The sequence below is a fragment of the Myotis yumanensis genome, unplaced genomic scaffold, assembly GCF_028538775.1.
Source record: "Myotis yumanensis isolate MYYU_CA2020_CCGP unplaced genomic scaffold, mMyoYum1.0.hap1 SCAF_12, whole genome shotgun sequence".
Lineage (NCBI taxonomy): Eukaryota > Metazoa > Chordata > Mammalia > Chiroptera > Vespertilionidae > Myotis > Myotis yumanensis.
Genome location: NW_027223763.1, coordinates 2,945,541 through 2,960,958, shown reverse-complemented (window position 1 = coordinate 2,960,958; position 15,418 = coordinate 2,945,541). Strand labels below are relative to the sequence as shown.

The following is a 15,418-nucleotide window of genomic DNA, read 5'->3' as shown; positions in this document are numbered from 1 at the left end:
CACAAGATGGCCACCCCCATGTGGTCCAAGATGGCCGCCCCAATGGTGGTCTCAAGATGGCCAGCAGGGAGGGCAGTTAGGAGCGACCAGGCCGGCAGGGGAGGGAGGGCAGTTTGGGGGGACCAGGCCTGCAGGGGAGGGCAGTTGGGGGCAACTGGGCTGGCAGGGAAGCAGTTAGGCATCGATCAGGCTGGCAGGGGGAGTGGTTAGAGGGTGATCAGGCTGGCAGGCATGCAGGCGAGCGGTTGGGAGCCAGTAGTCCTGGATTGTGAGAAGGATTGGGCCTAAACCAGCAGTCAGACATCCCCCAAGGGGTCCCAGATTGAAGAGGGTGCAGGCTGGGCTGAGGGACACCCCCCACCTCAGTGCATGAATTTCATGCACCGGGCCTCTAGTTACAAAATAAAACAGGTCATCAATACACACACCGAAATGGTGAAACTAACATGGCAATCAACACAGACGTGTTGGTGAGGCAGAGAGGGTGTGACTTCTTAGACACTGCTGGGGTAGAATTCTGCACGGCACGCATGGCATTATCTGGCCAAACTGAACTTAGGTATCAGTGTACCCTGAGACTCCGCAATCCACTTCTGGATATACGCCACAGAAATGCCCTCACAAAAACACTGAGTGATCATAATAACATTACACATGAAATGCTGTGTGTGAAGTTAACCCAGCAGGCCTAAGGCTGCAACCCTCCGGAAGGCCTGTTCACACGGTGGGCCCCTGGCATCTGGGAACTTGTATTTCGAACAGTTCTCTTCATTTGCTGATGAGAACACTCACTGTGCCTAAACTGTGTGCAGAAAGAATATGGTTTACGCCAAACACCCACATTCCTTCTGGAAGTCAGGAATGCGGGCTGGGCAGAGGGTGTTGTGGGCACTGAATGGCCAATGAGCTTCCCTGTGGTAAGATTTCACCTGAGCTGGCAGGACTGTGATTGGGAAAACAGTGTGTCCTGTATGACTCCATTGGCAAAGGACTCTGGAAGCTTTCTCCCAGTTTCCTCATCTTCACCCCACATTCTCTTTCCCGCTAATAATTTTGCTTTGCGTCCTTTTGCCATAATTAAGTCATAGCCACAAGCATGAATATATGCTGATCCTCTCAGCAAATCACTGAACCTGGGGATGGTCTTGGAAAGTCCTGCTGGGAAAAATGTCTACCAACAGTGACAGTGTGATGTAGTCATACAATGACATACAGGCTGTCCCATTAAAATGTATATACACTTTAATAGCTGATAACTCACTTAATTTTCACTTCTTTTCCCATTTAATTAATCTGAAATAATGGGTGAAACCAGACTAAGCTTTGAACAAAGAAAATTTATCCTAAAGTGCCACTAGACTTTTTTTTATGGGGATACATAAAAACTGGCAATAGTCGACAAATTGAGGGCACACAAATACCAAACGAAATGATTCTTGATGTTTATGATTCCACTGCTTTACATTAGCAGCAGTGCCTGGACCAGGTCAGTTTGAAAACAAATGCTGACCAAAAAAAATATTCATGGGACATATGTAATATTTTCAACAATAAAGAAATTCAAAAAAAATTATTTCTGTAGATTCTTTTAAATTTTAAAAGTGAACTGTATGTTAATAAACACTGACTTATAATAATTCAAAGAGTGTATACATTTTTGGGGGATACCCTATATTAGCGCAGCAAAAAACAACAACAAATATGCACACACAATTGATGAATTGTACAACACAAGAGTAAATACTATGTGAGTCCATCATATGATCAAGATGAATGCCATATAAATTAGTGATTTAAATATTATTTACAACAAAACATCAAATTAAAAAGAAAGCCTCCCTAACAGAAAAAAAGCACAAAGGGCACACACAGACAATTATCCCTGCCCCAAGACCCCCAATAATACAAATGACCAGTGAAGATCTGGGGGCAAAACCCACAACCTCAAATGAGATACATTTTCATATATAAAACTGAAAGAGTTTAAATCAGCCAACGCGGGAAATATACATTCTAACACCCAATAACAGAAGTAAAAGTGATTTTCCTTTCAGTAGGCAGAGGCAATGAGTCAAAGTCTCAAACTGTGCTGCATCCTGTCTGACCCAGCACAGAGATTCATTCAGTGTTTCTAATGGTGAGAAACTGTAAACAACGGCCACATCTAACCAGCAATGCTGGGTGAAATGAACTACGAATATGCTTGCAATGGCATAACTACAAGTACTAAACATACTACCATTATTTCATAACTCTGAAAAGACATCTACAATATATGAAATGAAAATAAGTCAAATGTAAGCTTCATGAAGGCAGGAATTTTATGGTGTTTTTTTTAACATCTACATATCCAGCATCTAGAATCTTACAATCAGATAGTGTATACAGAGTGGGGCAAAAGTAAGCTTACAGTTGATTGTATGGAAAATAATATAGTAATTAATAAATAATACAAGAATAAACTTTCGGTACTCACCAATTCAAACCCACCTTCACCTCACTCTGTATAAAGCCACTAGAATGGTGGGTGATGTCTTTTTCCCGCTGGCTAATAGGACCTGAATCTACAGTGAGCATTTAGGACCTGGCCTCCGAAACAGACACATGTGCTTTTTTCTTAGGTGAATCTATGAAGGAGGATGGACTTGGGGGACCATTTCATAATGCTACCGTGATCACTCATGTGTCCCTTAGTGTTTTTGTGAGGGCATTTCTGTGGCGTATATCCAGAAGTGGATTGCGGAGTCTAGGGTATACTGATACCTAAGTTCAGCTTGGCCAGACAATGCCATGCCTGCTGTGCAGAATTCTATCCCAGCAGGGTCTGAGAAGTCACACCCTCTGTGCCTCACCAACACGCTCTCATTTTAGAGTTCTGAATATGTGGTTTATTTTTAACTGATACATAAATGCAATTATGTGTTTTACACTGACCATGAAATGAAGAGATAGACAGCATAAAGATTTACTCAGAATCTACTAAACACCATTATTACAACCCACCCCTCACCCCATCTTCGCCCCCTTTACTCACCCTCTCTCCTAGCTTCCATGAACACTTTGGCCTGTGGTATTCTATTTACAGAGTGATTAAAACTATAAATGTTCTATTCATAACTGTCCCAGTAATTATCCTCATTAAGACTTTAAACATGCCCTAACTGGTTTGGCTCAGTGGATAGAGCGTCGGCCTGCGAACTCAAGGGTCCCAGGTTCGATTCCGGTCAAGGGCATGTACCTTGGTTGCGGACACATACCCAGTAGGGAGTGTGCAGGAGGCAGCTAATCGATGTTTCTCTCTCATCGATGTTTCTAACTCTCTATCCCTCTCCCTTCCTCTTTGCAAAAATCAATTTAAAAAATATTTTAAAAAAAGAAAAAGGCTTTAAACATATTCTTTGTAAGAGGTTACAAATTCATCTTAAGGAACCTATGCTCCAGAAAAATCAGTGATACTTCCTCAAATAGAAATGTCCAATTATTATGTGATATGTTCCAAGTTACATAAGAAAGAACTTACCCACAAACTCCCAGTATTTTTTATATTCTCCAGGAAATTTTCGTAACTGCAACTCATAGAATTTTCCTCTGTTTGGAGAGTTGATCCATTCCTGTGCTACCTATACAAAACCAAAGAAAAGCAAATGAAGAAAGCAAAAAACATTCTGGAAAGCCAATGCTAAACAGCAAAATTTCCCAAAGCCACAGCAAAATCCACAACCTAGAATCCCAGGTGACAGAAACACTAACAATTAATTGGGGATTCCAGTTTCCTGGTCAGCAGTAAGGATCTTAGAAGTTGCCACTCCATCCTAACAAAGTAAGAAGCCAAAAAAAGTGAAAAATCAACAACTCCTCTTACATTCAACAGCAAAGTGAGGTTGCTGCCCACAAAACTGGGGACAGGTAGGTGGATACAGACAACCACAACTCACAGAGCAGACCCCGTAAGTAAAAACCCATCAGGTAGGAAAACCTGAACTTTAACCGACAAGTTGCTGGAGGCTTGGTATGGACAACTCTAATGTTAAAAACTCTAGCCCTAGGGGGACCCTGTAGAGGGGCCCACACTTGGTGAGTTTTACACTGGGAGCGCTACAAGGTCCTCACAGTGAATACTGGAGAAAATCCCTTTGCTTCCAGCAGCTGGGGTGGTGGGGGTGGGGGGGAGAGGATCCATTTTGAAACTCACCAGAGCATTCCATGCCGATCTTCTTAACAAGGCCTGCTCTGTGGGGAAATATTCTACCAGAGCCTAAGCTGCTGGGGTAGAGTGAGAACCTCATACATCTGGGAGGAGAGAAATAACCAACTCAGCCCACTCTAGCCTTCATGTCCCACCTAAGGATGTGAGGGACAGCCAAATGTGCGCAAGTCTCAGTCCAGAGGCGGGGCGATCACAGGACTACATACACTTGCCCTCCCCGACAACTCCCCACATTACCGAAGGCCTACTGACTGCTGTTCCTGTCACCAGTATATCATGTCCACCTTTCCACAAAAATTACAAGGCATACACAAAGGCAAAAACACAATTTGAAGAATAAGCATCAGAACCAGTCAGATATGGCAGGGGTGCTGGAACTATCAAACCAGGGAATTTTAAAAACTGCAGTTAATATGCTAAGAGTCTGCTAGAAAAGTAGACCATGTAAGAAGAGGTGAGTAATGTAAGCAGAGATATAAATGATAAGAATCATCAAAGAGAACTGTTAGCGATCCAAAGCACTGGAGCAGAAATGAAGAAGGCGGCCTGGGCTGGGCTCACTGGTAGACTTGGCTGAGGAAAGACTGTTTGAGCTCAAGGCTATAGCCACAGGAACTATCAAAGCTCAAAAACAAAGGTAAAAAACTGGGGGAAAAAGAATAGCATATCCAAGAACTGTCAGACAACCGCAAAAGTGCACCAGACATGTAAGGGGAACACCAGAAGAGGAAGAAACAGAGAAATATTTGAAGCAATAAGGACTGAGAGTTTCCCCAAATTAATGTCGTACACCAAATTCCAGATCCAGGAAGCTCAGAGAACAAGCAAAATAAATATTAAACAAACAAAAAAACACACACACAAAACAAACAAACAAAAACCCACACGTCCAGGCCTAACAACGTTCTTGGGTGCTAACACCAAGAGAATTATCAGTCGTTCTCCTGAGGTTCAAATGTAACTGGGACTTGGGCATTTCATTAGGCAGTCCTCGTCAGGGAGTGAGGGAGAACCAGACCAGATGTGCTGGGGAGGGGAGGGAGGCAGCTGAAGGGAGAGAGCAATTGCTATAATGAGTAAGAAACTGGAAAGACAAATGTGCTAAGAGAAATGTAGGATTTGCTGTTTTTTGTTGCTCAGTGTAATTTATCCTTTGCAACCTCTTCAAGAGAATTTTGAGTAAAGGCCTCCATTACCTAAAAAAAACCTCAGCCATGTGGCTCACTGGTTGAACATCGACCCATGAACCAAGAGGTCACCGGTTTGATTGCCAGTCAGGGCACATGCCTGGATTGCAGGCTCAATCCCCAATAGGGGGTGTACAGGAGGAGGCTGATAAACATTATTCTCTATTCCTCTCTCTAAAAATCAATAAAAACGTATTTTTTTTAAAAAAGCAGATGGAAGACTATCGCCTCTTTGCACTGACAATGTGTCCTCCGGGGCTAGCTGAACTGTGCCTGTAGTTCAGAGGGCAGAGGCAAAGGCAACGTCACCTCTGGGCCACCAGCATCTCAAGCGGCACCTGGCAGATGTCTGCTTCAAGTGAAACCTAGCAGCAGCAGCACCCTGAGACCAGCTGTTTTAACTGCACTCCATTGCTCAGCAGGGTCAAGAAAAGAAGCAACTTCAAAGCCTGAACAGTACAATTAAAATCCATACTTACTGTTTCAAAGGCATTCAGTAACACCAGAGGGAAGAAAACACTGAAGTAATCTTCACAATCTTGAAATCTGACAGGCACGGATCTTGAGATGGCCTGACAAAGACTTGTTGGGGGCCCACACTGGTCAAACTTCACAAACATCTCATATTTCCATTTCAAGACCTCTTTGATGAAGGTGTCAGAGATAGTCTGTGATGACAAGAAAATGGCTGGAGAAGAAAAAGGCCTGCACTCACCAAACGGGAGTTTGAAAGCTTGCCTGCTGGAGTTATTCGGAGTTGGAGAATGAGGAATATTGTACAAACTCTTCACTTCAGCCCTTGGCTTTGGAGACAACGGAGAGGCAGGCTGTGGTACTTTGGAAACAGGCTGTCCTCCATTTGACTTATTTTTTAGGCCTGGAGATGCCGAGGCACTTTCCAAAGACTTGGAAAGATGAGCAATTCGTGAAGTACTGCTTGAGCTAAAAATCTTTGTAGTGGAAGGTCTCAAAGGTTTAGAGGCAGAAAGAGGCAGGGCAGGTTTACGAAAGACATCTTCATCTGCTGCTTTAGCTTCAGAGTGTTTTGAGCAGTACTCACCCTGGCTTTTCACAGTTTCCACACAATCCTTATACTTACATCTTGTGCTACTCAAAGATTCTGACTGAGGCCGATTTACAGACTCTTCTACATGAACTCTTTTCCAATGGACTTCTTCAATGAGTCTATTATCACCATTCTGCATTTGTGAACATAAGTCCATATCTCTGGGATCATGTTGTGTTAAAAAGATATCATCTTCCATATCACTGTCGGAGTCAAGCTGTCCCCTTTTCAAAGTTGGCACCTCTAAATGATGTCCAGTCAGGTTGCCACCACCTAAAGGGTCCTCTGGAGTACAGACGGTAATTTCATTGGTTGGTACTCTTCCATTTAACACAGGTGAACTACAAGGGCTCAAAAGAAAAGCATCACCAGCCACCTGAGCAACGTGTTTTTCTTTCCTAGGTCCTTGTTCAGGAGACACACATTTTATGGACTGATCTCCACTACTGTTTGCCATGCCCTCAGTTCCTCCTTTGTTACTGTCACCTGACCTATCTATATCTGGTATTACACTGTCAGAATTCTGGGCTGCACGTGGTCCTGCTCTTGTAGTGTCTGCACTGCCATTAAGTCTTTGTCTGTTTCGATGAGATTTGGGTCTCCTCTGCCTCTGAAATGGACGATCTTGACTCACGAGCAGTTTCTTATCGTTCCCAGGAAGAGTCTGAGGAGAAATTAGTTTAGCCTTTTTTGGGGTACCAATTTCTCCAACAGTTTTGCCATGGTTGCGTAATTCACCTATCATGTCTAAAGATCGCTGAGACAACACAACTGCCCTACGAGGAGCCTTTTTCAGACCAAGTTTCTCAGCCTTTGAAGTTGGTTCAGGACACTGGCGAAATTTCTTTGGTAGCACGATAGCAGGAGTGTTCCTGCAGCTTATGTAATTTGGAGCTTTATTCTGCCCTTTTTTGGTATCTGAATGCTTTTTCTTAGGCGCTTTAGAAACTGAGGCTCTCCGATCCACTTTGGAGTAAGTTCGATTCTTCGGAGATGACTTCTTCAGGGAGACCAGAGTGGCTCTCTCAACACCTGAATTGGAAGATGTTCTTATGTCTGCAATTTTAGTATCATTTTCAGTTAGATCCCTCTCATTAAGAGTATCAGATTGGTCCTCATTTCTGACAGAAGAAGAAGGCCTTAAAGAGTCTTTAGCCATTTTTTTAAATTGTTTTCTCTTGGGTTTTTTTCCTTTAATTTCACAAACTTCCTCAACGGAACTATCACTTTGTGGTTTTGCATGCTCAGTGCCCTCTGCTTCATTTTTGGTAACTTCTTCAGACATAGCGTAATCTGTATCATAACCCCAATCGTTTGTGATATCTACTATATGAGTCAAACATTCATCCTCTTGAACTGAATTCCCATGGTCTGTTTTCTGATCTTGCCAAACTGAAAACACTTTCTGTTGGCTTTCAAACTCAAAAACCTGAGAGCCAGAGTCCTCAAACTCCTCTATCTTTTCTTCCTTTGTTAGCTTCATGTCCACATTCATATTAGCTTTTGAAGTTCCCTGCCCTGGCCTTTCTTTCTCAATGCACATTTTATCTTGTTTAATGTGTTTCTCAGAATCTAGAGTTTGTTCATCACCATCTTCATCAGAATCTGAAATAATAATAATTTGTTCACAGGTTTCCCTGACATTATTTTGGTTGGCTCTGAAACTTCTTTTATCTTTTACTTTTCTTTGTAACTGGAATGAGCTTTTTTGAGTTGAATCTAATGGAAACTCACTGACACGGGCTTGAGCTATTAAAGATAATGTGTGGAGGTCTCTGTCTATCTGAGAATCTGTTAGGATGTCACACTGAGGACTGCTAGGGGCCTGTTCTCTCAGGTCAGAAGAAACTCGATCAGTGCTCTTGTTAATCCCCTTATCACTTGATCCAAGTAAAGTCACAGGATCTTTACAGGGAGATGTTTTAGGCATGGAAGTAAATGAGATAAAATCTTTATTATCAACATGACATTCCTGTATTTGACAATCGTTTTCATGGGAAGAAGGAACATCTAACTCTTCATTCTTCAACTGTTTCAGCAATAAACTGTTAAGAGATTTCTGTTCTTCATTTTTATGATCCAGATTATCATTAGGGTCTAAAGAAAAGTTCTGCATGAAGCCATCACCTTTCTGACCTGCAGTATCTGTCCTTGAACAGAAATTCTTACGGTCAGAGATAGTCAGGTCTCCCTCTAAGTCCACAGTGTTTTTGACCACGGCACTTTTCCTGTTTTGCTTCTTTATTACATGGGATAACTCAGTACAAATGTCACTTTTCTGTGCCTTAGTTTTTGCTTTTGAGGTTTTGCCAAGAACATCATTCTTTAGAGATAAATCCTCTTTTGATGTGGGTGCCTTTTCCAGAGAATCAGTGTTAGAATCAGTCAACAAATGTGTTGACATAGTTACTCCTCTGTCACATCCCTCTTCTGGATCATTTCTTGAAGTACAGTTCTGTTTCAAACAGGAGGAATTATCTTTTACAGACTTCTGCTTCTTTGTGTGTATTTTAACTCGATCTTGAGTTCTTTCAGTGGAAAGGTTTTTACTACTCTGCTTTAAGTGTGACTCAGCTGAGAGATGGTCTTCTAGTTTCAAATCTTTTATATAATTTTGCTCATTACCTTCTTCTATAGTGTTACTTGCTTTGCTTACTACACTACTCTCTTGTACTTGACATACATCAGCTTTCACTGGTTCTTTAGAACATGTTGGGCTGCACCTTTCCAGATAGGGGATGTCTTTTTCACATGCCCTCCCTATTTGTTCACTTTCTTCTTTACCATTAGAGGCAGGAGGGGTTTTACATGGAGGAGCCAGCTCTGCCAAAGCAGTATATTGAGGCATTTTCAATCTTATGTTTCTAATAATTTGCTTTAAACAAGTTTGTAACTCGTGGGTTTCCTGACTAGTCAACTGCCAACCTAGAGATAAATTTCCTCTCAGGAATAAGTTGAGCTTATCCCAGAATCGCTTACAAAGAGTCTGCTGCCCAAGCTGATAACCTTCTTTAAGGAGACTTCTAATGAGCTGCACACAAGCGAATTGTACAGAGTTAGATGGCATTGAATGCAGTGACAGAGACGTTATCATTGCTGCTCCTTTGGAGCCATTGGCAGATGACTTCTCAGAATTCCGTGCAAATGCAGTGGTGGGAAGCTTGGCACATTTCACAATGGCTTCTACCCACTGCTGGGAGCTAACCCACAGCAAATGCAAACATTTTTTACTTCTATGTAGTTCAATCACCGACACCAAAATTAGGAAAAAAAATTCAGTGACTTTGTCACACACCACAGCTGTTTGGTTGAGAACATCTTTGACTTGGGAGTACAGATGGTGGATGACCTCTACTATGTAAGCCATACCCAAATCATTAAGATCCATGAGGGACTGAACAAAAGGGATGAACCACAGAAATGTGCTGTTGTGAACACGCATGTCTTGACCAATATCTGACTGAAGCACGCTGGCTAATGTTTCCATTTCTTCATACATGTTAGGACAATAATCTGGGCAAATGGCTGATCTCCACCCTGAATCCTAAAATGAAAGAAATACTGACTTTCAGACAAACAAGCACCATTCATGACGAGGTTAGCACACAAGTTGTAAACAAAAAAATACATGGCTCATTTTCCCAATTTTGGTTTACACATAACCCCAAGAAATGGAAAATACAGTTCAATTTTGAGATGCAGGTTTCATGTAATGGTAATCTTACAACACCTCCATGTACTCTGACCCTCTTTCCATTAGCTGGTTCTGATTTCTAGTCATGTTACTTATCTCCCCCATACCCCAAAACTTTCCACTCTTACTCACTGCATTTAAAAATTAATTTTCCAAAGTGTGCACATTGTAGTTTGTGGGGAAGCATGGGACTTAGTTGGAAAGTCTGTAAGGAGGAAACTCCAAAAGGTCGGAACCCCTAGGGGGAGTTGGCTGAAGGCAACCACCCTGCCTTGATCTTTTCAAACAAGTCTGTCCGTGTGAGCCCCAGGTGTTTACTAGAAGCTTTATGCTTAGTCTTTAGACGTCCTTGCTTAAAGGACACTACAGACATGTGTGTCTTTCCAAGGATGCTTACCCTACTGATAGTATCTAAATGTTAATTTTAATTCAAGCTGCTGTTGCAATAAAAGCCTAAGAGACAGGCCAATGGGGCTGTTTGGTTCCTATAGCCAGGCAGTTCCTTAGGCCTCTCTTTCACAGAGAGAGGTGCTCTGGCTGAGCAATGCTCCCCCTGTGGGAGCGCACTGACCACCGGGGAGAACTCCTGCATTGAGCATCTGCCTGCTGGTGGTCAGTGTGTGTCACAGCAACCAGTCATTCTGCTGTTCAGTCAATTTTCATATTAGGCTTTTATTATATAGGAAGAATGTGGGTTCTTGGTCGAGCTGCACTATGCCTACTCCATATGGAGGATCAGAAGCCTACAGAATGCCAGGAGCAACTACCACCACTCCCTCCTCCTGAAGTAGAGCCGATAGAGCCTGTAGTATCTAAAGCCCCACCGCTAGAGGACATATTTCCTGATCCTCCACCACCGTTGTAGGAGAGTTCATCAACTAGATCCTCAGTTATGGGATCCTGTGTCAGGCAAGCCATGTTAGGAGAGCTTTTACCTTGCCCAGTTATGCAAGACCAGCAAGGTAATAGGATTCATGAGCCATCTCCTTTAATATTTTTAAGGAGATAAGGAAAAGTACCAAAGAAAATGGAGCTAACAGCCCATTTACAAAAGGGACTCTAATTTATTAAGTCTTGTCTGTGGGTTATGCCTGCCTGTAAATACCGTATATAAAAGTGGCTCTGTTGATTGGTGTTTTGTGTCTCTGTGATATTTGGTTTTGCTAGCCAAGCAGTCCCTTAGCCCTCTCTTTCACAGAAACGTGTGTCAGAGTAATCACTCATCCATTGCTCAGGGTCTGCTGGTCAGCCCCAGCAGTAAAGTCCATTATTTCTCCCGTGCACAATACATCTGGTTCAACCATAAAGCCTTTATGCAGCAAATGATTCAGAATAGCTACATGTCACAAAATAAGCAATTAAACTAATTATGTAAAACATGGTCTTACAAAGCAAAGGTTATACAATGTCATCTTAATGCTCAAACTGTTTTATACCTTTTTGGTCTTTTCAGGGTTATAATTGTACACAATCTGGCTGCAAGTCACCATATCATCCAGACACGACTCTGGTTCTGACTTGGCCCTTAAATATTAAGAAAAAACAGAAATTACAGAAATGAAGGGGGAAAGAAAACCCCTATTGTTAAGATTCAACAGAGTTCCTTACAGATAACTTTGAGATCCTGACACACTATGGAACTAACCTCACAGAGCTGTTCCGTATATTCTGGATCTCTCTGTTGTAGCTTGCATTGTCGATAATGGTCTGAAAGGCCTCAATAGGATCAATAAGTTGACCCCAGACCTTAGATCCCAGGCGATCCAAAATGACCATGAAACAGTGCAATGCTGGCCAGAAAGGATCTTCACTATCATCTGAAATACAATGGAGTTATTGCCAAATTAGAAAACAATTAGAAAAGATACGAAAATATATTGAGAATTAAACATTCTTTATCTGGGTAGGAACAAAACTAAAAACAAAGCAGCAAGTAATTGAAAGCAAAGCACTGCCAATTTCAGCTTTTAAAAAGCTGGCAACTCTGACTGGCATGCTTGGCCTGAGAACCAGAGGGTTGAGGGTCCTGGGTTCGACTCTGGTCAAGGGCATGTACCTGAGTTGCAGGTTCCCTACCCCAGTTGGGCCGAGTACAGGAAGCAACCAATTGATGTGAGTCTCTCACATCAATGTTTTTTTTCTTTCCCCTTTCTAAAATTAATGGAAAAATATCCTCCAGTGAGGATTAACAACAAAAAGCTGGCAAAATTTTAAATTGTTTTTGCATTTTTTTCAAGCAATACTCTACGCCTCTAAAAAATTTTTAAATGGACAACAAATTTATATAGTCTAGGTCAGTGGTCAGCAAACTGCGGCTCGAGAGCCACATGCAGCTCTTTGGACCCTTGAGTGTGGCTCTTCCACAAAATACCACGTGCGGGCACGCATGTACAGTGCGATTGAAACTTCGTGGCCCATGCGCAGAAGTCGGTATTTTGTGGAAGAGCCACATTCAAGGGGCCAAAGAACCGCATGTGGCTTGCGAGCCGCAGTTTGCCGACCACTGGTCTAGGTAAACCCAACTTTCCCATCATTTGCCACACTTGAAGCCATCTTTTCTGTCCAATTCACCTTCTCCCAGAACTCCCTGCATTAAATCACACAAGAGAAGTAGAGGAAAGAAAGGGAAAAGAAAAACTTGGTATTTCCAGATGTAAGCAAAGCCCAGGATTCAGCAAGGCTAATGGGTAAGCAGAGCCGCAGAATCTACTTCCCTCCAGTGACAGGAATTCCCATGACTCACAAGCTCTAACTTCTAGTCCTTTCCCTATTCTCTATCAGACATGCAGTGGCAAGATACTGCCCCACTCAAAGGCCTCCAATTGCTCCTTAATGTCTTCTAAGGAAATTCAAAGTCCTCAGTCAAGCACTTACAGTCTTCCTCTATTGTTCTTCTCCAGCTTTATCTGTCACCCCCCCATAATCACTCCCTAGCTATAGCACAAACAAACAGCTGGCTTTTTCCCAAACAAGAACCAGAATGCCTTCACTATCAGTACCATCCCTCAAAGCCCTATCCATCCAGGTCCAGCTCCAAAGCTTCCTCCATGTCACGCATTGCCCAGCCATGTCATCATCTACAGTACCTGACCCTTCCTTCCGAGGCAAATGCTCTGACTGTGACTGTTGTTTTGTAGTCATCCAGAACCTCCAGTTTTACTGCCCTCAAGACACTTAGAGTCTAGTTTTTCATCATAGTCAGTCGTATAGACCATATCATGTACTTTCTTTTTTTTTTTTTTTTAACATATTTTTATTGATTTCAGAGAGGAAGAGAGAGGGAGAGAGAGATAGAAACATCAGTGATGAGAGAGAATCATTGATTGGCTGCCTCCTGCACACCCCCTACTAAGGGATCGAGCCTGCAACCTGGGCATGTGCCCTTGACAGGAATCGAACCTGGGACCTTTCAGTCCGCAGGCCAACGCTCTATCCACTGAGCTACACCGGCTAGGGCTCATATACTTTCTTAAGCTCTACTACAGCTGACACATGTCTCGTAAACCGTCAAATTAAGGAAGAATTTCATCAGTTAGGTGAAGACAATTAATAAAGGTTTCAGAAGTATGTCATTCTAAAGGTTAGGGGAGCGGGATTAACAGAGAAAACAAAATTATATGTGCAAGGCATTCAAAAAGAAATGAACAACTTATGTAGTAAATGCCGGCAAACAAACTCATAAAAACCTTAATTAGGAATAATCTAGCAAGAAAGAATAACATTAAATATTTTAGAATCTCCCACAAATGAGTTTATGTCCACACTGAGGTTGCCTAAAGGGAAGTCAAAGTGGGAAAATTAAATTCACAATGTTTTTGTAGGATCTGGCTGCGTGGTCTTTATTAGTGATTCAGTCCTTCATAAAGGAGACAAGATTAGAAACACTTAAGCACAAATCCTCCCTTAATACAACCATGAGCGAAAGAAAGCTGGTCTGATGATAAACATGACTACATGGTTCAGACCTATTTTCTAGACCAGGGGTGGGCAAACTTTTTGACTCGAGGGCCACAATGGGTTCTTAAACTGGACCGGAGGGCCGGAACAAAAGCATGGATGAGTGTTTGTGTGAACTAATATAAATTCAAAGTAAACATCATTACATAAAAGGGTACGGTCTTTTTTTTTTTTTAGTTTTATTCATTTCAAATGGGCCGGATCGGGCCCGCAGGCCGTAGTTTGCCCACGGCTGTTCTAGACTCTCTGAGCAGCCTGCCAGCGCAGGTCCTGTGGTGATGGACATGCTCTGTAGCTGTACTGACTGCTCAGTACAGAAGCCGCCAGGCACATGAGGCTAAGTACCTGAAATACAACGAGAGGCCTGAAAAACTAAATTTTTACTTTCATTGTAATTTAAACAGCCACATTTGGCTAGCAGTCACCATGTTGGACAGTGAAACAATAGAGAACCAAAATGAAATGAAGAACCAGGAGAAAAGAAAAACAGTGGGGCAGGGAGACTTTCTCTACAATTTTAACTGTTGCCATTAGAAATTTATCTCCTATAGAGTCTACTCTTAATTCGACCACTAACTGGGTGTTTCAACAGGAAAAGTGACTTCCCTGGGCTTCCATCTCTTCTTTTATGAAAGGTGTTGAATTAAACTCTAAAGGTCCCTTCCCATTTAGGATTCTGAATCTGTGAACTAACCCATAAAATGTTTTTTCTCCACACTGTACACACAATTCTTGCAGTGACACCAGTATTTTAAAAGTGCGTCACCATCAGAGCATTCAACAGCACTTAGCGAAGCAAGCGTCTTACCCTCTGACTGCCTCTTCATGGTGTGAAGTATTGACTGCATGAAATCATTCTGTTTGTCTGAGCCCAACAACAGTGAATCCATGGCTTGCTCCTCGAGAATGGTCAGCAGCATGCAAATCCCTGCAAGATTGTTTACGGGTTTCTTTAATGGATAAGTAGGACCACCCTCATGCTTCCTCTCATTCAGGTGGCAAAGAATAGCAAGGCAGAAAGATGAAGCAAAGCAGAACCCAGTTCCTCTAACATTTAACTCCGATGTCTTCATAGACATCTATTCCTAAGTAAAAGGACTTCAGACTAATTTGAGAATAAAACGGGATCATGGTATGAATTTGGTTAGAAAACAATTTCTAAGATGACTACCACACAATCTATATTTCATGTCTAAGATGGCTTCAATTTTAAGATCACCATATTTCACGTACCAACCACTGCCAAATAGGACTCATGACTGAAAGACTTAAATTCAATAAAGTAGGGTGGAACTATTTTGAGTCAG

The 15,418-nt window shown here is 42.2% G+C and overlaps 1 protein-coding gene across 5 annotated transcripts in view; it reads right to left on the bottom strand.

Moving 5' to 3' along the window:
* SETX (senataxin) overlaps positions 1-15,418 on the bottom strand; it is a 58,812-nt gene that overhangs the window by 25,938 nt on the left and 17,456 nt on the right. For all 5 annotated transcript variants that reach the window (XM_070430392.1, XM_070430396.1, XM_070430393.1 and 2 more), the window contains 5 exons: positions 14,920-15,039; positions 11,800-11,971; positions 11,591-11,678; positions 5,874-10,004; positions 3,521-3,620 (listed from right to left, as the gene is read on the bottom strand). In XM_070430392.1, the coding sequence (XP_070286493.1) occupies positions 3,521-3,620; positions 5,874-10,004; positions 11,591-11,678; positions 11,800-11,971; positions 14,920-15,039 (4,611 nt within the window). The remainder of the gene's footprint in view (positions 1-3,520; positions 3,621-5,873; positions 10,005-11,590; positions 11,679-11,799; positions 11,972-14,919; positions 15,040-15,418) is intronic.